Raw genomic sequence first — 22,699 nt, forward strand, 5'->3', positions numbered from 1 at the left:
CGCTGTCCATTTCACCCCAAAACCGGCGCAACTTTGGGCCCGGGATGGGTCGAAAGCGGATACAAAGCGGACAAAAGTCCGTTTGCGCCCGCGTGCTGGGCCGTCTCGTTTGTCCCTTTTACCCCAAACGAACGGGGACGGACAGAATAGGGTTGCGTGGTGGAGTTGGCCTGATGGCCCTCTACTCTACTCTTGGCCTCCAGTTTTGGTTATCATGCTGTTTTCTCTGCTTGTCATCTGCATCTCTTGGCTGCTGGTAGTGTCCCTTTTCCCTCTGCGTCTCCTCCGGCGACGTTGTTGAATCAGGCAGGTGTGAATAGGGCAATGGTTTTTCTGGTACCCTACAGCCAGCCTACTGGTGTGGTAGTGGTACCATGTGTCTGGGGAAAGCAGGTCAACAATGCATGTGACGATGTGATGGTAGGGTACACCCTTATTTTATTTTAGAGAAAAATGTAGTACTCCGTAGAGTATAAGTAGTACCTTGAGGAGGAGTTGATGTGATGTTGCCATGGTGGTAGCCTGGCCCTGGCCGCTGGCCGTGCACGGTACGTCGTGCAGCTGCTGCTTAAATGGCCGTCTGTATCCGCTCGTACAGGTACAGCCGTGCTAGTCTTAAGAGAGGAGGCCCAATCAATCGATCGCCCTTGAATCACCAGCGCCCTGCAATGACACTCTGTGGTTAGTTCTCGCCATTTATAAATGTACCGCGGCGCCCAAGATCGCCCTAAATGACAAGGGGGAGGACACTGCTCCTAACAAGAAAGATTCCACTTCCTCACCAGCCAGCCAGCCAGCCAGCCCAAGAGAGGAGGACACATGTTTCTTGGGCTTATTACATAGGATTCTTCCATCCACGATTCCCTACTTGCATGTGTTTGCAATGCGGCATGCGTCCCATGTCGACCAGTAACTCTCATCTCATGATCTCATCTTGCGGGGAACAAGAGATCACATGATCCGCAGGGTGGCCATTATTACCACGGGCTAAAGAACACGCCGAGAGTCTCAGAGAAGGAACGTGACAAGATTGCAACTGCAGTGCGAGGGCCGATCGAGGCCAGTAGAAGCCGTCGTCATCATCTCCTCACTCGCTGTCTGTCTATAGTAACACTCTGTAGTCTGTACTAGTAGCAGTAGTACTACTGGCTGGCTGTGGGCTGGGTTGGCTGTGGCGTGGCGAGTGGCAGCTAGCGGGGAGGCAGGTCTGGAAGGGGGTCGAAAATGTCAAGGCCTAGCAATGTACTGTAGTCATCGGAGTTGGAGCCGCTGAATCATGGCAGCGATCGCTGGCACGCTCAGCTTCGCCGCCTTCCTTTGTCAACAAAGCACGCCACGCCTGCTCTGCTATGCTCTGCTCTTCCGGGTCCTTCCCTTCCCATGGCAGCGCGGAAAGGAGGCCATTGAATACGCTGCCCATCCATTAACTGAAGGCAGTAGTACTAGTACGGCCATCGATCTTCATTTCGTGCGGCATTAATTAATAAAAACGCTCGTTTGCTAATTTGAGGATGATTGGTTTCCTGGGCACGCTCAGTTTGCTACTAGTAGTAATTTGATGATGGTGATGATTAGTTTACCATTTCCGTCGACGAGGCCGAGATAGGTTCACACAGCTTTCGCCTAGATATTTTTTTTACCTCGGTCAGTCAGTCTGGACTTTGGGCGTGACGCACCGGGCGGGGCGGGCTGACGTGCAGGGAGAAGGTACAGAGGACAAGGTACGGGGGGTAAAATGGTAAAGACACCGGGCGGACCCCTCCCTTCTCCTCCTGCCTTCCAACGACACGAGAGAAGCGAGCGCCCACCTCCCCTCCCCTCTCGGTGTGCAGCGCGGCGCGGCGCGCGCAGAGAGAGATCCTCCTCGCATCGCCATCATTCTCCAATCTACCTGCTCTGATTCCTCTGCGCTCTCGGCCGCCGCCGCCGCCGCCTCCTCCTCCTCCGTCGGCCGCGCCGCGCAGGGCGATCCTCCTCGCCGCAACGCGCGCGCGCGCGCTTCACGGTACGGGCTGCTTCCTCCCTCCCGAGTATCTTCCTCCGTGCCTTCGCTCCCCTGCTGCGCGCCGCCTGCTTGACGCTGCGTCGCGTCCGTTCCGTGGGCGTTGTCGAGGTGGGTTGCGGGCTCGCGGCTGTGTCTGTTGCCGTTCGTCGGTTTTGCGGGGTGGGGGAATGGAAGCAGGATCGGCCCCCTGTGTTGGTTTCTCGGGGTGGAATTCCCGGGCGAAGCTCTGCTCCGTTGCGTGGTTTTTTCACTTGGTGGTGAGTTCATCGGTTGAGTGAATGTGAGAGTTGGTTGGTTCGATCAAGGAGGGCCTATGGAGAATTGTCGTGGGGTTTCAGTTGGTAATTTGACGTGCGTGTGTGTGCGCGTGTTATGGAGGTTTAATTTCACTGTGGACTGCTGCTGCTTTGCTGGCAGAAACCACCGCGTTAGTTGTATTCTTATCGCAGCAGTGCGGTTCGAGAAATCAATCTTACCTGCACTTTTCGGGAATGTGGGAGCGATTGCTGAAATTCCGCTTTCGTTTGCCGTTCCTTCCCGAAGCAGGCACGTTATAAGGTGACTTTGTGGTATGTGGGCACCAGTGCATCTACTGGATGGTGGCATTGTTCAGTTGCTGCCAGTAGAATTTCAGTGTCGCTACCTTCTCGCTGAAAATGATGGTGGTATTTGTAGGAGATGAGGTTTTGGACTCGTGGTCTTGCTGGGAGCTCACATTTGCAACTGTCTTCCTGAAATATTCGCGGGGCTTTCTGTTGGTTTACTGAATATTTGCTCTGTTGATTGCATGTTTGGTAGATCCAGTTCGGTAGAATTGTTCTATGCCTGTAACTCTGAGCAAGCCTTACTGCTAGCTTCAGGAAGTTGCTAGCACTAAACCATGTAGTTGCTTATGTTTTCTGGTTCGTCGTGTTTACCCAAGAAGAAAAGATTGTTCGGAGATGATTTCATAGTTTGAGCTGGAAAGGGAATGGCTAAGTCTTGCTTCATGTATATTCCAAGATTTGGATTGTCTTTGTGTGTTACTTTCATTTGTAGCTAACTCAGTACATGTTGTGCTCATGTGTTACACTGGTTTAATGTGAGAGTTCGTTGCTTCAGCTAAGGAGGGCATAAGGAGAATGTCATTGGGTTTCAGTTGGTACTTTGATGTGTGTGTGTGTGTTTATACAGGTTTAATTCCACTGTGAGCTGCTGCTTTGCTGGCACCACCATGTTAGTTGTTTCCTTATTTTAGCAGTGAGGTTTGCAAAATCAATTGTGCCTGCTCTTCTCAGGATTGTGGGAGGAACTGCTGAAATTATTTTCGTTTGCCGCTTCTTCCTGAAGCAGGAACGTTATGAGTCAGGGATACTTCATGGATTATGAGGGAACCAGTGCATGCAATGCGTGATGGGTGGTGGCATTGCTCAGTTGCTGCCAGTAGGATTTCGGTGTCGCTACGTCCTTGCTGACATTTGTAGGACACGAGGTTTTGGACTCGTGGTCTTCCTGGGAGCTCACATTTGCAGCTGTCCTCCTCAAGCATGCATATGCCTTCCTGTTGGCTCACTGAATATTTGCCCTGCTGATTACTTGTTTTGTATATCCAGTCCTGTATAATTGTTCTATGTCTGTAACTCTGAATGAGGCTTCAAGAAGTTGCTAACACTAAACCATGCAATTACCAATGTTGTCTGATTCGTCGTGTTTACCCGAGAAGTGAAACTTTTTCATAGATGATTTGATAATTTTAGCTGGAAAGGGAATTCTTCCTAGCTTCACATATATTTCAAGATTTAGCTTGTCTTGATGTGTTACTGTCATTTGTAGCTAACTTGCTATATGCTTGCTCATGTGATTAGTTGCCCAACTAGTGCAACCTTATGACAATGTGTACTGAGCATCATTCATTTTTTTCTTGCCAGGTTCTGTGATCTATACCATTGGCCTCAGGGAAGATCCTAAGAGAGAGGATAACTTACATTTTTTAATTCAGGTTAAGTAAAATTACCCGCGGGGGGCAAATGGCTGCAATCATGTTATGCACGTGCAGCGGGGACCAATCGAAGTTTGAAGAGATGCCCCGATCACCGGAATCTCTCGCAACACGGGATTTCTCAGCAAGTGGTTCTTGTTCGAGACCAGGAAAACGAGAAGCAACGCCTGATGATAGCCAAGTGAATGAAGTGGAATCGGACTTAAGAGAGACTCTTTCGCTAAATTATGAGGTTTGCCTGAATCCTTCTCTCTTCAAGGAAGATGATTACATTGCTGATTTGCTCACTGTTGGATCTATCTGATTATGTAACAGGAGGCCCGGGCATTGCTGGGTAGACTGGAGTATCAGAGAGGAAACTTTGATGCAGCATTGCAAGTCCTTCAGGGCATTGATATAAGAAGCCTCAAACCACGAATGACCAGTGCTGTTACTGAAAGTGCCAAGCCTAAAGTTTCTCCACGTTCTTCAAGACGGAAAACCTCACAAGTGAATGGAATGCTAGTGCATATGTCAATGCATTCTGTAAGTTTGCTTCTGGAAGCCATATTGCTTAAAGCGAGATCTTTGGAAAGACTTGGTAGAGTGACAGGTACTGACTGAAGTTCTTATCTATGTGATTTCTTGCATTGTACTTTAGCATCATCATCTGAAATTGCTGTAGTAGTTTTAGAAGCTTTGCCAAAACAAAAGTCTAATGTATGAGGGCTTTGTTTCCTAGTATTTCATAGGATTAAACAGAAACAGAAACCTATGTAATTGCATTGGATAAGGCCATACTATATTTCTTTGTCCATCATACAAGTTATATGCATATGCCTCAATTAAAATCTCTGCAATATCCAATCTGAGTTTCTCTTACATCCAACTCCTTTACATGACAGATGCTGCAGAAGAATGCAGAACCATCATAGATATTGTAGAGTCTGCATGGCCGGATGGTGTTCCTGAAGGTACTTCCGAAGACTGTAAGTTGATAGACATGTTCCACTCGGCTCTAGAATATCTTCCTAACCTATGGATGAAAAGTGGTTGTTTTGAGGAGGCCATAACTGCATATCGGAGAGCTCTTGCAAGGCCCTGGAATTTGGATTCTCAAAGGTCCGCCAACTTACAAAAAGACTTAGCGGTGACTCTACTGTACTGTGGTATTGAAGTGAAGTCTCCTCAAGAGTTCAGTCAGCAACGGAACTTGGCAACCCCGGAGAACAACATCGAGGAAGCAATTTTGCTGCTGTTTGTACTTATCAGAAAGCTAACCTTCCAAGAAATAAAGTGGGATCCTGATCTCGTGAACCATTTGATGTACGCACTGTCATTGTCTGGTCATTATGAAGTCTTGGCCAGGCATCTAGAGATGTTGTTACCTGGAACCTATAGCAGATCAGAAAGATGGTACGTTCTCGCGCTTTGCTACAGTGCAGCTGGCATGGATGATAGTGCCTTAAATATCATAAGGAATGGTTTCCGTGTGTTAGAAAGGAAGGGGAAACCTCATATTCCATCTCTTCTTCTAGGAGCCAAACTATGTTGTAAGAACCCAAAGCATGCTTCTGAAGGAATAAAATTTGCAAATAAAGCCAGGGAGTCATTCAGAAGTCATGATATGCATTTCATCAGTGCTGTGAATCATTTCCTTGGTGTTTGTTATGGACCTTTTGCTAGGTCATCCACTTCTCACACAGAAAAAATGAGATTGCAAGATGATGCACTGAGGCTGTTGCAGGATGCTGCGGCAACGGCGAAGTATAATCCTGAAATACTGTACAGCCTTGCTTGGGAAAATGCAATGCAGCGCAAACTGAATGCAGCCATTGAAAGTGCAGCGGAATGTCTCGAAATGGTGACAGGAAGTTCAGTGAGTACCTGGAAGCTGTTGATTCTAGTGTTATCTGCACAGCAGAATTTGGAAGAAGCTGAATCAGTAGCTGATATTGCACTAGATGAGGCTGAGCAAGAGGATCAAATGGGTATTTTGAGGCTAAAAGCACTAATTCAGTCCTCCCGTGGACAATCCAAGTCTGCTGTGGAATCTTTTAGGATTTTGCTTGCAATCATTCAAGCAAAGAAGGAAATCTGGAAATTGACCCCTTATGATAAGGTACGACCACTTACATTTCTTACCGAAACTCAAATGATGATAGCATGTGTCTACTTTCTTTAATATCCACTTGGCCTACACAGGTTAAATCCCTGCATGAGTTAGAGATGGAAGCATGGTTAGATTTGGCATCAATATACACAAAGCTTGAAGCATGGAATGACTCAAACATCTGTCTTGACAAAGCAAAATCCATCGATTTCTTATCTCCAAAGTGCTGGCATGTCAAAGGTAAATATTCTTACAACCTTGACTAGTTGTCGTTTGTGGCTAATTGTGCTCCACATGAGACCTGGTTCTGATGCTTACCGTCATTCTAGTAAGTTACATGCCTAACATAAAAAAATTACTCTGAATTAGTTAATAAGCATTGGAGTTGGTACTTACACCCATAGCCGGCCTTTACCAAAACTGTGTGTGCCGGCTTTTAACCTCTAAACCTTACCACTCCGAATAATATCAGGACAAATTATTTTTGGCCAAAACAACCTCAAGCAAGTACATACTGTACAGGCTATAATCGAACAAGCTAAAGCTATGAACACCAACTTTGTTTGCCCTCGGATGTACATGTTACATGACGATCACCAGATACTTGATGATGGTTGAAGTATTAATCTAGCTATGTGCAGATATTAAGATTTCCAAAAGAACATTGTATTTATTTGCTATCATCTTCGAGTTCTGGCTCAGTCATACAATTGAGGTTGATATTACCTGCATGTGCTTAAGTAATGGTATTTGTTTTCACTTGACATCAAGAAATTGTCAGCAACAGCAAAGATGAGTGGACGTTAAGGAGATTTGATTTGTCCCTGAAACTCTGTTGGCTTAGTGCTATAATTCACTATCGATCAATTAAACGTTGTTTACATATTTGCGGGTAACAGACATAATGATATTGCATGTCAGGAGCCACTACAAAAAGTAACAGTGATCCCAGATATCTGAATGGGTAGCCAAAGGCATGTTTGTGTTAGATTTGCTATTGTCATTTTCATATTGTGGATCAATTGCTACACTTTGTGTTGTTCATTCTGCTCTATGATTTTCAGAAGCGCTAACATGTGTGCTTTTCCAGGCCTGATACTGGAGGCCCAGTCCTTGCACCAAGAAGCCCTCGAGGCATTCTCATTCTCCCTCTCCATCAATCCAGACTATGTCCCTAGCATGGTTTCTATGGCAAGCATTCTAAGAACTCTTGGAGCGAAATCATCGTCAATCGCGAGAACTTTCCTTCGCAGCGCCACCCGCTTAGAGCCAACAAACCATCAAGCCTGGATGGGGCTCGGACTCGTCCTGAAATCTGAAGGATCGGTGCTTGAGGCCGCTGACTGCTTCCAGGCAGCTTACGAGCTCCTAGAGTTGTCACCTATTCAGGATTTCTCCGAGCAACTGCCCATCTTGCTGCAGTAGGAACCCGTCGCCTTGCCAGATATCAAAAAGGAAAAGAAAGTAGTACATTGCCTTGCCAAGTAGCACAGGTTTTGCTGTAGAAATCTCATTGCATCCTTGGCTCTCCAACCAGTAAATTATGTGAATGTAGTATACCCATTTCCTTAGATGGACATCCTTTACCAATTTTGTTTTGTGGATGAGCAGTTATGGTAAATTATGTGAGTGTAGGTGTTTCTGTTAATGTTGCAACTCCCTGTGCTGCACATTCAGTTTTGTTCTATTGGAAGAACATAAATGAAAGAGATATGCTTGGTAGAGTGAATTTCCATTGCTCGAAGAATCTGTTCCCATCTCACAGGGAGCATTCCCACCATTAGATGAAAATTTTACATCACTGCATCCATAAAGATCAGTGCAACCGCCCTCTGTTAGTGCCAACCCTGATTTTTACTGTTAAAGCAGTAGTTGATGCAGTAGTGCTTTGGATTTCAGATAGGAATATCTCCAGCTTTTCTTTGAGGAACATTTCATTGGTTTTCTGCACTTAACCTGAAAAGTTTTAAAACAAGACCTGCTCTGTCAAGTGATGGAAGCAGTGGAGGTTTAGGCTTGGATCTGTTCAGTTGAGGAAAGGGAAGGAAGACGATCATGATAGATTGATGAATGAAGGCTTGGATAGGCAGTGGACAAGTGAAGAGAATGTTTTGTGATGTCTCCATCTTACCAGAGTTTACAATCAGTATCCAGTGACGTTTACTTCTGCAGCAGACTGAATGCGAACATTCATAACTAGCCACATAAAGTGCTTCACCTTCAAAGGAGTAGAGATTTCCACAGATATCTAGCCCTTAAGTCAGTAGTGCCACTTCATTGAAACTATGATTTATCTAAAGCCAACAACATTTTCTTTGATTTATCTAATGCCAACCAGTTTGATCTCTTCAAAATTACCTGCTGATGCAACAGCAGTTTTGGAACCCTTGTCACAATATACTCCCTTCGTCCCAAATTACTTGTCGCTACATCAATTTCTATCCATTTTTGCGCATGTACATATTGCAGTAAATAAATACTACTCAAAAATCGAACGCCAAATTGGCTGTTACGATCCATTTTCTTTTCCACATCTTCACTTTCTGTGCCACTAACTGGGGGAGCACATTGCTAATTTTACTTTCATACTCCTACAAATAAGACGGAGGGCTATCTTGGCTCGGAGGAGCTGGAGCCATTGCATACAAGCTGCAAACATCTTGTATGCACGCAAACAAAAAGTTGTACTGAGATAAACTAACAAAACAGGACAAGTTCTATTCAAACATAAAAACACAGGACAGGAATAAACTAAATATTTAGTTTTCAACTCATAACCTCCATCCAGAAAGTAACACGAACAAAATAAGATAGCGGAACACTGGCTAGGAATGTCGACAGAAGTACTCAAGAAATCAGCCATCAAAACTGACTACAAAGTTCACGACACCCAGGTGGCACATATATCATCTTCTAGATATGAAGCAGCAAAATAGCAACTTCTATCCTCTACTCAGCAGCAGCAACCTCCTCTGCTCCAGGAATAACCTCATCTCCATCAGCAGGCCTGTCAAGCTTCACACCAACATCCTCCTTGTAGTCACCATGAACCTGGAACAGGCAACATGGGTCACATTAGAACTTGAGTAGACTGGAGAACAACAATTAACGCTGTCTATCCAATGCCCAGCTAAAATATTTTCAGTAGACATGGTGGTGCCACAAGACAATTACCTCCATGAGCTTCCCCAGGTCGAACTTGGGGGCCTTCAGGATCTTCACCTTGCGGACGTACACGTTCTGGAGGGGGAAGATGCTTGAGGTGGCCTTCTCAATCTCCTTTCCAATCACCTCAGGGATGAACTTGTTCACAAGCTCCTTCAAGTCACAGCTTGCAGCTTGGTTGACCATGATCTCAACCATCTTGCGGCGGATCTACAAGCAAGAAACACAGATAGAATTGTTAACAATCAGCTCAATGATCACCAGAACTTAATACATACACAGATAGAAAAAAGAGCAAGGTGAACAAATTTACCTGTCTGATCTGACTTGCTTGGGCATAGCAAGTGCGCTTCACCTGGTTTGGGCGTCTCTTGGTGAAGCCAATGGCGAACATGCGGAGCATGTAGTTGTCAGTGGTCTTCACATCCACATGAGCCTCAATGAGTGTCTGCCACTTCCTCACAAGAGACCTGAGCTTGTCAGTGGTGAAGTCCATGCCCTGGCAAGAGGAAGAACATGTTAGCAAAGGAAAAAACACAACATAACATCAGGTTTCAGGCAATGCCAAAGAGATCATTACCCAGAAGTTTGTGAGGACATTCATCCCTTGCACATCCTCAGCACGGAGTCTGATCTTCCTGTAGGCCTGGTCCTCATCGTTCTGAAGATCAGCTAGAGATACTTCAAACACCCTGTGCTTCAGACCCTCTGAGGCAATCTAAAATAAAAATGAAATGTGCAGTCAGCTAATAGTCAACTTACAACAACAAACATTGAACACATTCCTAGATGAATGTAAATGGAAAGGCTTAGAAATAAAGATTCAGTGTGTCAAATGCTACACATTCGACATAGGAACACAGTTAGAAGAATCAGTTAGACCAAACACAAACTACTAACAACACTTGAATGCTTGATTGTTGATTCTAATCAACAGACTGGGTGCTAGTTTAAAAACAGGTGGACTATAACTACAACTACAAATAAACTGTGCAAGTGTGAAACAAGATGCATGATTTGGTTTCATACTTAAGGGCTGATTCACAAATTGCACCACAGAGACATTGGTGAGACAAAATAGTAAATCCCGAAATAAAATCAATTATTATCAGTAGGGTACACAAAGTATAGTTTATAAATAATAGCGATTGCATTTTAGTGCTAGTCTATCACGCCTTTCAGCACTTAACACGACAGCGCAACCTTCAGAAAATGGTTCAATCCGTTTCATGCCAATAGGACTATATAGATCACAATCGCGTATATGAGAGCAGGCATACTACCAAACAGCTAATCCATGGGACACAAGACATCAATGGATGTGACAAACACTGCACGCGCAGATGCAAGGCAGGGGAGCGCATACCTTGGTACCCTGCGTCCTGGACACGAGGGTCTTGCCGACGTTGCGGCTGGTGAACAGCAGCGGCGCCTTGATGTCATACCACTGCTTCTTGGTGAACGGATCGACGCTGCAAAACCACGAGAAAGCAGGCAAGAAACCGCATCAGCACATGAAGGAGGAAGAGGAGATGAAACAGATCCTAGATCACGACGCTGCAACGGATGAGCGGGGTGGGGGAGGCACTCACGCCTTCTTCTTGCTTCCCTTCCTCCCCTTGGAGATGCGCTTGTTCTTGCCGACCGCCATGGTTGCCGCTGCGGGTGGAGTGGCGGCGCTGCGGCGTCTGGGGGCTTGAGCGTCGGGGCTTCTGGGGCGCGAGGGGATGAAACCCTACACAGGCGAGGGGTATATATAGTGCGCTTTGAGGGTTTCCATTCCATCGTGCGGTCGCGAGGATACCCGGGTGGATGGACGGATGGGATGCGGGGAAGCCCATGTGGGCTCTTCGGGGAGATTGCGTTGAAGCTTGGCCCAATAGTGTATGGCATGGGCTCGGGCCGTATCTTCTTTTGGTTAAAAAGGGGAAGAGACGGAAAGACTCCTACAAAAAGGGAAGAGACGGAAATAAATAGCGTTTTGTTAAAGCACATATGAGAATTATGCTTTTTAGGCTAAAATGAGAATTAAGTATTGCATATCTAAGTTCGTCACCACGTAATTAGTTGTTGTTTGATACGTGCAAAAGGTTCGTCTCTGCTATCAGGCGCGTGTTTGTCTCCTGGCGGGCCATGTTTGCTTTTTGTGTTCATCTCGCATGGGCTTTTTTATGTTTTGTGGGTTTTATGAATTGCGTGTGTTGCTCCCCTTGTTGTTGTTGTTGTATGTTTTTTTCTTTGCAATGAAGTATGACACGGCGAAAGAACTGAAGAGTCAGCCTTTTATAGGAGGAGTGCCACAACCTCTCATGTACCGGTTTTGGGCTAGAAGCTTCCAACTAGTATTTTGTTTTTTCTCCTTTGCTATTTTGGGTTTTTACAATTTTTTGTTATTTTTATTTATTTACTGTTTCTTTTTCCATTGATTTGTTTTCAAAATCATGATTTTTTGTTTTGTTTCTAAATTTTAATTTCTTTATACTTTTTTGTTTTTTGGATTTATTAATTCTCATTTCTACTCCTAATGTCTCAGTTGGTAGAATAGCTTTCATGATTTTTTTTCGCCTGGTTAGTTTTCGTCGGTTTATTTTCATCTCGCCTCTCACCACCCCTCCCACGTTATTTTTTTCTTCTTCGCACTTAAAATCGAATCACGCTTGATACTCCTTTCATTTATTCGCGCTTGCTTTGTCAGATGTTGATTCAATTCAATCATGTAAATATTTGGCAATTAAGAATTCAGAAATAATACCATATACATAAGATCACCTTCCAAACAGATCACCTCCCTCTCTGATTTATTTCTCCCACCGATCCCCCTCCATACTTAGCTCCACTAGGGGGAAAAACACAACCGTCGAAGCCACGCCCTCACGTGATCACGTATCACAATGAGAAGATTCCTTATCTCTACTCCTAATGGAGCAGTTGGTAGTCTCCGTTGCACATTTTTTTTCGTCTCACCTCCCGCCCTTCGCTTGGTTTATTTTCGTTTCTCCTCCCACCTACCTCGCAGGTAACGATCCCCTCGAAAAAAACCAACCAAAACCACGTTAGGAGGGAGCGATGTCTCCAGGTAGTCCCCACGCATGCCAGAGAATCAAACGAGAAAAATTGACGACTCGCACGCACGAGCGAGCGAGGCGATCAGAGTGCCCTCGATCCCCATCCTAGTCACAGCATATCCCTTCATCGTCGCCCTCGCACTCGCATCAAGTGCCCTCAATCCTAGTAGGAGTAGGAATCCCCCCTTGAGGCGCACCATGAGGGCCGACCGCCCCCCTCCTCCCCTCCTTTATATACAGGGGAGGGGGCACCCCATAGACACATAAGTTGACAATTGTTTTAGCCGTGTGCGGTGCCCCCCTCCACAGATACACACCTCGGTCATATCATCGTAGTGCTTAGGCAAAGCCCTGCGCCGGTAACTTCATCATCACTATCAACACGCTGTCGTGCTGACGAAACTCTCCCTCGGCCTCAACTGGATCAAGAGTACGAGGGACGTCACCGAGCTGAACATGTGCAGATCGCGGAGGTGTCGTGCATTCGGTACTTGATCGGTTGGATCACGAAGATGTTCGACTACATCAACTGTGCTTCTTAACGCTTCCGCTTTCGGTCTACGAGGGTACGTAGATATACTCTCCCCTCTCGTTGCTATGCATCCCTAGATAGATCTTGCGTGATCGTAGGAATTTTTTTAAAATACTGCATTCCCCAACAGTGACATCCGAGCCAGGTCTATGCCTAGATGTTATATGCACGAGTAGAACACAAAGGAGTTGTGGGCGTGGGTATATACATATTGCTTGTCGTCACTAGTTGTTTCTTGATTCAGCGGTATTGTTGGATGAAGCGGCCTGGACCGACGGTACATGACCGCGTTCATGAGACTGGTTCTACGGGCGTGCTTTGCACACAGGCGGCTGACGGGTGTCAGTTTCTCCAACTTTAGTTGAATCGGATTCAATGAACATGGTTCTTTCTGAGGATCAAAAAGCAATCACTATACTGCGTTGTGGTTTTTGATGCATAGGTAAGAACGGTTCTTGCTAAGCCCGTAGCAGCCACGTAAAACTTGCAACAACAAAGTAGAGGATGTCTAACTTGTTTTTGCAGGGCATGTTTGTTGGGGAACGTAGTAATTTCAAAAAAATTCCTACGCACACGCAAGATCATGGTGATGCATAGCAAGAGAGGGGAGAGTATGATCTACGTACCCTTGTAGATCGCAACGGAAGCGTTGACACAACGTAGAGGAAGTAGTCGTACGTCTTCCCGATCCGACCGATCCAAGCACCGTTACTCCGGCACCTCCGAGTTCTTAGCACACGTACAGCTCGATGACGCTCCCCGGGCTCCGATCCAGCAAAGCTTCGGGGATGAGTTCTGTCAGCACGACGGCGTGGTGACGATGATGATGTTCTACCGACGCAGGGCTTCGCCTAAGCACTACAACGATATGACCGAGATGGAATATGGTGGCAGGGGGCACCGCACACGGCTAAGGAACGATCACGAGGATCAACTTGTGTGTTCTAGGGTGCCCCCTTGCCTCCGTATATAAAGGATCCAAGGGGGGGGGGTGCGGCCGGCCTAGAGGAGGGCGCAGGAGGAGTCCTACTCCTACCGGGAGTAGGACTCCCCTCCCTTTCCTTGTCCAAGTAGGAGAGAAGGGGGGAGAGAAGGAAAGGGGGGGGCGCCGCCCCTCCCTCCTTGTCCAATTCGGACTAGGGGGAGAGGGGGCGCGCGGCCTGCCCTGGCAGCCCCTTCCTCTTCTCCACTTTAGGCCCATGAGGCCCATTAACCCCCCGGGGGGTTCTGGTAACCCCCGGGTGCTCCGGTTTTATCCGAAACTTCCCCGGAACGCTTCCGGTGTCCGAATATAGTCATCCAATATATCAATCTTTATGTCTCGACCATTTCGAGACTCCTCGTCATGTCCGTGATCACATCCGGGACTCCGAACAAACTTCGGTACATCAAAATGCATAAAACTCATAACAACTGTCATCGTAACTTTAAGCGTGCGGACCCTACAGTTCGAGAACAATGTAGACATGACCGAGACACGTCTCCAGTCAATAACCAATAGCGGGACCTGGATGCCCATATTGGCTCCTACATATTCCACGAAGATCTTTATCGGTCAGACCGCATAACAACATACGTTGTTCCCTTTGTCATCGGTATGTTACTTGCCCGAGATTCGATCGTCGGCATCCAATACCTAGTTCAATCTCGTTACCGGCAAGTCTCTTTACTCGTTCCGTAATACATCATCTCACAACTAACATATTAGTTGTAATGCTTGCAAGGCTTATGTGATGTGCATTACCGAGAGGGCCCAGAGATACCTCTCCGACAATCGGAGTGACAAATCCTAATCTCGAAATACGCCAACCCAACATGTACCTTTGGAGACACCTGTAGTGCTCCTTTATAATCACCCAGTTACGTTGTGACGTTTGGTAGCACCCAAAGTGTTCCTCCGGTAAACGGGAGTTGCATAATCTCATAGTCATAGGAACATGTATAAGTCATGAAGAAAGCAATAGCAACATACTAAACGATCGGGTGCTAAGCTAATGGAATGGGTCATGTCAATCAGATCACTCAACTAATGATGTGATCCCGTTAATCAAATAACAACTCCTTTGTCTATGGTTAGGAAACATAACCATCTTTGATTAACGAGCTAGTCAAGTAGAGGCATACTAGTGACACTCTGTTTGTCTATGTATTCACACATGTATCATGTTTCCGGTTAATACAATTCTAGCATGAATAATAAACATTTATCATGATATAAGGAAATAAATAATAACTTTATTATTGCCTCTAGGGCATATTTCCTTCAATGTTGTGATGTGATATGGTCAAGACGTGATTATATAAATTGTTGTATAAGATGATCATATTTTGTAACACAGTTATCGGCAACTGGCATAAGCCATATGATTGTCGCTTTTATTGTATGAAATGCAATCGCCATGTAATTGCTTTACTTTATCACTAAGTGGTAGCGATAGTCGTAGAAGCAATAGTTAGCGAGACGACAACGATACTATGATGGAGATCAAGGTGTCAAGCCGGTGACGATGGTGATCATGACGGTGCTTTGGAGATGGAGATCAAAGGCACAAGATGATGATGGCCATATCATATCACTTATATTGATTGCATGTGATGTTTATCCTTTATGCATCTTATTTTGCTTAGTACGTCGATAGCATTATAAGATGATCTCTCACTAAATTTGAAGGTATAAGTGTTCTCCCTGAGTATGCACCGTTGCTACAGTTCGTCGTGCTGAGACACCACATGATGATCAGGTGTGATAAGCTCTACGTTCACATACAACGGGTGCAAGCCAGTTTTGCACAAGCATATTACTCGGGTTAAACTTGACGAGCCTAGCATATGCAGATACGGCCTCGGAACACTGAGACCGAAAGGTCGAGCGTGAATCATATAGTAGATATGATCAACATAGTGATGTTCACCATTGAAAACTACTCCATCTCACGTGATGATCGGACATGGTTTAGTTGATATGGATCACGTGATCACTTAGATGATTAGAGGGATGTCTATCTAAGTGGGAGTTGATAACCCACAAGTATAGGGGATCGCAACAGTTTTCGAGGGTAGAGTATTCAACCCAAATTTATTGATTCGACACAAGGAGAGCCAAAGAATATTCTCAAGTATTAGCAGCTGAGTTGTCAATTCAACCACACCTGGAAAACTTAATATCTGCAGCAAAGTATTTAGTAGCAAAATAATATGGAAGTAAGGGTAACGGTGGCAAAAGTAACAGTATTGGTTTTGTAGTGATTGTAATAGTGGCAACGAAAAAGTAACTAAGCAAAGATCAATATGTGAAAAGCTCGTGGGCATTGGATCAGTGATGGATAATTATGTCGGATGCGATTCCTCATGCAACAGTTATAACATAGGGTGACACAGAACTAGCTCCAGTTCATCAATGTAATGTAGGCATGTATTCCAAATATAGTCATACGTGCTTATGGAAAAGAACTTGCATGACATCTTTTGTCCTACCCTCCCATGGCAGCGGGGTCCTATTGGAAACTAAGGGATATTAAGGCCTCCTTTTAATAGAGTACCGGAACAAAGCATTAGCACTTAGTGAATACATGAACTCCTCAAACTACAGTCATCACTACAAAAAAAGACACATCCGTGACATTTTGGGCTGAACGGATTTTTTTTCTGTCATACATATGACACTTCTATGACGATAATTGTGACAAAAACCGGTATCATCGTAGATGTAGTGGGCTCCTACTTCTATGACAAAAAATCATGACAGACAATGGGCTTTTCGTCCTGGGCGGGTCGGAGACGCAGCTGCATGACATTCTTTGGGCCGTCCATGACGGAAAAAACCGTGGTAGAAGCGAGGGGGAGGAAAATTTCGCGGAGTTCCCGGTTACGGTGGGAGGTAGGGGGCCGAGCAATGCGCGTTTCTCTCGTACACGTACGCGTGTGTGTGTGAGGCGTTGGCTCTAACTGAACCCGAGCGAGGCGTTGGCTCTAACTGAACCCGAGCGAGGCGTTGGGCTCTAGCGGAACCCGAGCGATTGCACTGCAGGCTACGCGTTACTGAACCCGAGCGATCGATCGATGGCTGTTAACTAAACCCGATCGAGCGATTCCTTCGCTATTGCTGCTAACTGAAGCCGATCGATGCTGCCTCTGAATGAACAGTGAGCGTTGCCAGGGGCGTGGATGAACAGTGAGTGGTGGCATTGCCTTTGGATGAACAGGACCCCGTGGTGTGGTGGAGGGCTGGATGAACAGTAGACGGTGGGGGGTGCCCGTGGAGGGGTGGTTGAACAGGACCCCGTGGTGTGGAGGGATGGATGAACAGTAGACGGTGGAGGGGTGCCCGTGGAGGGGTGGTTGAACAGTAGCCGGCGGAGTAGCGTGCGGTGGAGGCTGGATGAACAGGAGCCCGTGGAGGCCGAGGAGGTCGACGGTAGCCCGTGGAGGCTGGAGGAGGTCGACGGTAGAGATGAACAGTATCCCGTGGAGTCCCGTTTTGCGGTACGCCACACCCCTCCTGATGAACAGGACCCTCGTTTCGACCGTAGGAGGTCCGTTTCGTCCGTTTTGCGGTACGCCACACCCCTCCCTATCAACAGGACCCCCGTTTCGCCCGTAGGAGGTCCGTTTCGTCCGTTTTGCGGTACGTCACACCCCTCCTGATCAACAGGACCCTCGTTTCGACCGTAGGAGGTCCGTTTCCTCCGTTTTGCGGTACGCCAGACCCCTCTCGATCAACAGGACCCCGTTCCGAACGTAGGAGGTCCGTTTTCTCCGTTGTGCGGTACGACAGGCCTCGTTTCCATCGCCTGTTCCGTCCAAGCCCTCCCGATGAACACGACCACGCATTCCGTTCCGACCCAGCCGGTTGGCTCCCACGCGTTCCGTTGCCTCCCGATGAACACGACGCATTCCGTTGCCTCCCCATGAACATGACGCGTTCTGTTGCCTCCCCATGAACACGACGCGTTCCGTTGCCTCCCCATGAACACGACGACGACGCTATTTCTCCATTCCGACCCAGCCATGTACACGAGCCCTGGCCGTACGTATGCGCGAGTAGGCGTTCGAGACCCCGCCTGTATGTACATATACGTGGCCATATTTTCTTTCTTACACCCTGGCCGTTGTACGTACGTGCACATGCTACGTGCGCGCCTCTACTACGACACGTGCGCGCCTCTACATCCACCAGTATATATGTACGTACACGTTTGCGACCAGAACGACAACGCTACGTACGCTTCGACCAGGTGGGTCCCGACTGTCAGGCACTTCCTTGCCTGCGAAGATGTAGCTGGTGGGTCCCAGCAGTCAAGGGGGCGAATCGTTTTTTTGCCCGGACGCACTTCCTTGCGTGCGAAGATGTAGCTGACGGGTCCCAGCAGTCAGGGGGAAACGTTTTTTTCGCAAAATACAGTGGCCCGTTCGGTGGGTCCCAGCTGTCAGGTGGAGGAATCATTATTTTCCACATAATAAGGAGGCACTTCCTTGCTGCGGCCGTGGACCCAGCTGTCAGCCTCTCCACGTACAGTCCACGTCCAATGGAAGTCGTTCCTTGACCACGTTGACCACGCCGCACCGAGAGCACCAGGGCGGTGGACAACGACGAGGCCTGGGAAGGGGACGACGGGGAGCCGGGGAAGACGCGACAGTGGAAGCCCGCGCGGAGAGGAGTACGAGGGTTCACTGGTTCGGCTGCGGTGTGAGGCTGCCGTCGCCGCAGGGTCTGGCCAGCGGTGGGAATAGTAGGGGGCGGTGAGGCCTCCGCGGCAGCACAGCCGGCCACGGGAGGCAGGAGCATGCGGCACGACCGGCGCTGCTTTGGGCGGCTAGAGCAAGAGGACCAGAGGTTGAAGAAGCACTACGACCGTTGGATGGACATCGTACGGTCACTGGAGCTAGAATCGTTCATAGTGACTAAAGTTGACAAAGGCCCCCGTCCCAGTCAACTTAGTAGGCCCACAAGTCAGCCTCCCACCATGGTGGGTCCCAGCTAGCAGGGGGGTATTCATTTTTTTGTGCGTAATAAGGAGGCACTTCCGGTGGGTCCGAGCTGACAGCGGGGGGAACATTTTTTTCGCGAAATACGCTGGCCCGTCCGGTGGGTCCCAACAGTCAGGGGGAAACATTTTTTTCACGAAATAAGATGGCCTGTCCGGTGGGTCCCTGCTGTCAGGTGGAGGAATAATTATTTTGCGCGTAATAAGGAGACACTTCCTTGCGGCCGCCTGGACCCAGCTGTCAGCCTCTCCACGTACAGTATTTTTCCGATGAAAGTCGGTCGTTGACCACATTGACCACGCCGCGCGGAGAGCACCAGGGCGGTGTTCTGGACGACGGCGAGGCCTGGGAAGGGGACAACGCGGAGCCGGGAAAGACGCAGCAGTGGAAGCCCGCGCGGAGAGAAGTACGAGGGTTCACTGGTTCGGCTGCCGTCGCCGCAGAATAACAGGGGGTGTGGGTGAGTAGAGAGATGGTCTGGCTAGCGGCGGGAGTAGTATGGGGCGGTGAGGTCTCCGCGACATCACAGCCGGCCACGGGAGGCAGGAGCACGCGACATGACCAGCGCTGCTTTGGGCGGCTGGAGCAAGAAGACCAGAGGTTGAAGAAGCACTACGGCCGTTGGATGGACATCGTACGATCACTGCAGCTAGAATCGTTTATATTGACTAAGTTGAGAAAGCCCTTGGTACGCGTCAACTTAGTAGGCCCACAGCTCGGATTTGGCAGAGAACATATAGCCCATTTGCGGTTTGTAAGAATGTACATCCCATTTTTTAATTCTAATGGAATTTGCTACAGCCCATTTACAGTTTGTTAAAAGTACAGCCCAACTTCTAGCTAGGACAACGATTAATAATTTCAAACAACCGCTCAAAACAGAATTTAAAAAAAATTCCCACATTTTGATGGGATCCGAAATATTTGTATCTGAAATTTCTAGTCAGGTTAAATATAATTTCAAAATAAAGTTGTATTACATTAAAATCCAATGAAATATTGCGCGCGCAACAAGTAATGAAATTAAAATTTTCAAATTCCAAAAATAATATATTGTTCAAACTAATTATGTGTTTGGTGCATAGTAACTGTCCAGTTATTATAATTACATCCCATTTATTATTTCTTAAAGTCCATTTTCTTGTTAAGCCTAATACATACCTCCTAGGAAAGTTTGCAGCCCAGCGGGGCGGAGAATAACAAGTTGACCTGGATATTGTGTACAACTGTCGGCCCAGTTGCATTGCTGATGTTGAAAAAAAGGCCTGTGTAGTACAGTACAACCTAATATGGTTACTCAACCCACATTCAGCAACACAGAAAAGGCCCAAACAAAGCTTGTATACAACTTTTTGAAGTCACTGAGCTCAATTAATAACTTAAGAAAAAAGTTAGATTATAGTGGAACCTAATTAAAAGCTGTCACGAGCAAATAAATAATTCAATGGGTCCCACTTGTGCGTGTGCGCGCGCGCGCGCGCGCGTGTGTGTGTTTGTGTGTGAGAGAGAGACCCATCGGTCGATGCTCATAAATACATCTTTCAGCCATATGCATTGCTGATGCTCAGTAAAACTTATATAGTTGACACAATCATATAGAACATCATAGCACACTGAACTTGCATACAAAAATTTCACGCAGGCGGCACAATCAGAATGGAAGCAGTGGATCGCTACGGGATGGGCTATGTTGAAACCAATGAAATCGTACATAATGGTTCATCGTCTTTATCAATGACGGGGAAATATCTTGAATGTTGTGCAAAGAAAACAGACAAACAACACAATAAGTTCTGCTAGCACATTAAGTTGACGTGCAACCTTTCTAAAAAAAGTTCAGGTACAAAATTAGAACAGGTCACAATCAAATGTACTGGCATATCAGTGCTTCACACCCATAGCTCGGATTTAACTAGTATCTGACAAGATTCAGTTGTTACCTCAAATTAGAGCACATCCAGGCAGCCAGCCCTGCCTCTTCTCCCAAAGAAGTAGTGGCCTCCGCCGCGCGATGGAGTAGGCCCTGTGCCATCCATCGTTCCAAGCAACACGGGGAAAGTCTGACGTTGACTCCTGCAATGGACGTCGTCGACGGACCCTGGCACCAGCGGCGGCGGCAGGACTTCGATTGATGGATTGACCACTTCTTCGACATGCACGAACACTCGATACAGGTACATCCCTAACGTGGTCCGCGGCGGCCTTGGTGGCGACGAATAGTACAACCCCGGTTCCTGCACCGGTATCTCAACACCAATCACCTTCGGTATGGTGGACGACTTCTTCATCCATGCCATAACCGTCAGAACCCAGCTATCTGGAGGAACAAACATACTTACGAGCTCACCTCCAAGGTCATTGATAAGCTCGTTCATGGACTCGCTGTTTCAAGCACGTCGAGGCATGCCGTGGAAGTTAAGCTTTGTTAAAAACTCAAGCTCAGAGGGCACCAAGCCCCATCCTGGGTGCCACCGATCAAAGCTCACCAGCGCGCCATTGTAGAACAAACGCCAGGAAGATTCGAACACACGACTGCAGTCGAAAGTTGTCCGGAACCTGACGAAGAAATCAGCCGGTGGCAGACAGACTTCGACGAGCAAATCACTTATTTGGATGCCGTGCGCAATGTCAAGAGCTTTGACAAGGTCGTCCAGCGAGACGGGAGGCCGGTCGCCGTTGATGGTTACCATCAGCACTTTGCCGGCAAACTGGTCGTCAAGCGCCGCCATGCCACTGTTGAGCGACAGCACACAGCGACCTAAGGCAGGACGGACCTCAGGATCTCCGGCTTGGAGATCCGCGTTGACCAGCGACATGACAGTGCGCTTGAGTACAGGGAGTACAGGAGGGGGATTTGGGGGAACTAGAGTAGGAATCGAGATTCCAGAGGTGGGGGAGGGGCGGGAGACTGGGGATGAAAAGGTAGCATGAATTTCGAGCACGCGCCAATATGCTCTCGGCGCGCAAGCGCACGAAAACACCGGTGGCACCCACATGTCGGCCTAATAGTCCTTATTCTTTCTTTTTTGGAGAGCCCGACCTTTTTTCAGGATCTTTTGAGAGCACGGCCTGAGAGTCATAATTGACCTGTTTGGCATTGCGTTACTACTCGGCCCATATTCAACGACACCTCACTGGCCCAAACAAGTGTACATCATCGAAAAGACACTGAGCTCAAATTATATAACTTGAAAAAAGGAGATATACCCTGAACACTGGAGAATGGTGATGCCCTCATTTAGCTCACCAGTAGTTCGAGACAATAAACAGTTTGAAACAACAATATATACAACATTCAAACACTGACTAGTGACTAGTACTGACATAAACAGCAAGACATGATAGTTCATAAGAAGTCTTGCTACACCACCAAAACGCACCCATCTGCAGCATTCAGACTCTCGTGATCCAGACGAGAATGACATTCTAAACAGAAGCAACTATTACATAGTAAGAGTGACATAGACAAGGATGACCAAATGACAAGGAATATGCATAACAAAAGAAAGAACTACCCATCTACACGTTTATTAAAATCAGAGACATCAAAGGATTTTGTTTATTAAAATATAGTGAACCAGCAGCCCAAGTGCACCACAGTATCCATCTAAGCTTTGTTCCAACAATCGACGACAAATGAACAAATTTCACAATACCAAATTAGTCTATTTACACAGAATAGGTTTGCATCTGCTCCATCTACACAAAATTACTCCATTTACATGAACAGCGTGGTGACCCGGAAGAACAAGTGCCTGGCGAACGTGAGCTCGCTCCTCATCCTCGCAACCGCCCCGGCCTCGACGTCCAGATCAATGGCGGTCCTTGCTCTTCCGGGGCGCCTCGACGACAAGCTAGAGGCTAGTGTGCTAGGAGT

General features: G+C 47.1%; 2 protein-coding genes across 2 annotated transcripts; one reads left to right on the plus strand and one right to left on the minus strand.

Moving 5' to 3' along the window:
• The first annotated feature begins 1,763 nt into the window (after window positions 1-1,763).
• Window positions 1,764-7,815, plus strand: LOC125552633 (protein NPGR1). Its single transcript, XM_048716252.1, has 6 exons — window positions 1,764-2,005; window positions 3,913-4,215; window positions 4,299-4,575; window positions 4,868-6,084; window positions 6,168-6,315; window positions 7,166-7,815. The coding sequence occupies exons 2-6, from the start codon at window positions 4,012-4,014 to the stop codon at window positions 7,498-7,500; spliced, it is 2,181 nt and encodes a 726-aa protein (XP_048572209.1). The 5' UTR covers window positions 1,764-2,005; window positions 3,913-4,011; the 3' UTR covers window positions 7,501-7,815.
• Window positions 7,816-8,818: 1,003 nt separating this feature from the next.
• On the minus strand, window positions 8,819-10,990 carry LOC125552634 (40S ribosomal protein S3a). Its single transcript, XM_048716253.1, has 6 exons — window positions 10,833-10,990; window positions 10,607-10,712; window positions 9,821-9,958; window positions 9,554-9,739; window positions 9,250-9,450; window positions 8,819-9,126 (listed from the first exon to the last, which is right to left on the minus strand). Exons 1-6 carry the CDS (start codon window positions 10,889-10,891, stop codon window positions 9,025-9,027), a joined length of 792 nt encoding a protein of 263 aa, XP_048572210.1. The 5' UTR covers window positions 10,892-10,990; the 3' UTR covers window positions 8,819-9,024.
• Between the last annotated feature and the right edge of the window lie 11,709 nt (window positions 10,991-22,699).

The sequence above is a fragment of the Triticum urartu genome, chromosome 4, assembly GCF_003073215.2.
Source record: "Triticum urartu cultivar G1812 chromosome 4, Tu2.1, whole genome shotgun sequence".
Classification (NCBI taxonomy): domain Eukaryota; kingdom Viridiplantae; phylum Streptophyta; class Magnoliopsida; order Poales; family Poaceae; genus Triticum; species Triticum urartu.

Bases quoted from the DNA above. Each gene is read 5' to 3' on its own strand.
- LOC125552633 (XM_048716252.1), top strand. From the start codon at position 4,012: ATGGCTGCAATCATGTTATGCACGTGCAGCGGGGACCAATCGAAGTTT. The intron at 4,216-4,298 runs GTTTGCCTGAAT...ATTATGTAACAG, and splicing joins CTCTTTCGCTAAATTATGAG to GAGGCCCGGGCATTGCTGGG. The intron at 6,316-7,165 runs GTAAATATTCTT...GTGCTTTTCCAG, and splicing joins AAAGTGCTGGCATGTCAAAG to GCCTGATACTGGAGGCCCAG.
- LOC125552634 (XM_048716253.1), bottom strand. From the start codon at position 10,891: ATGGCGGTCGGCAAGAACAAGCGCATCTCCAAGGGGAGGAAGGGAAGC. The intron at 9,740-9,820 runs GTAATGATCTCT...TCCTCTTGCCAG, and splicing joins ATGTCCTCACAAACTTCTGG to GGCATGGACTTCACCACTGA. The intron at 9,127-9,249 runs GTAATTGTCTTG...TGCCTGTTCCAG, and splicing joins ACCTGGGGAAGCTCATGGAG to GTTCATGGTGACTACAAGGA.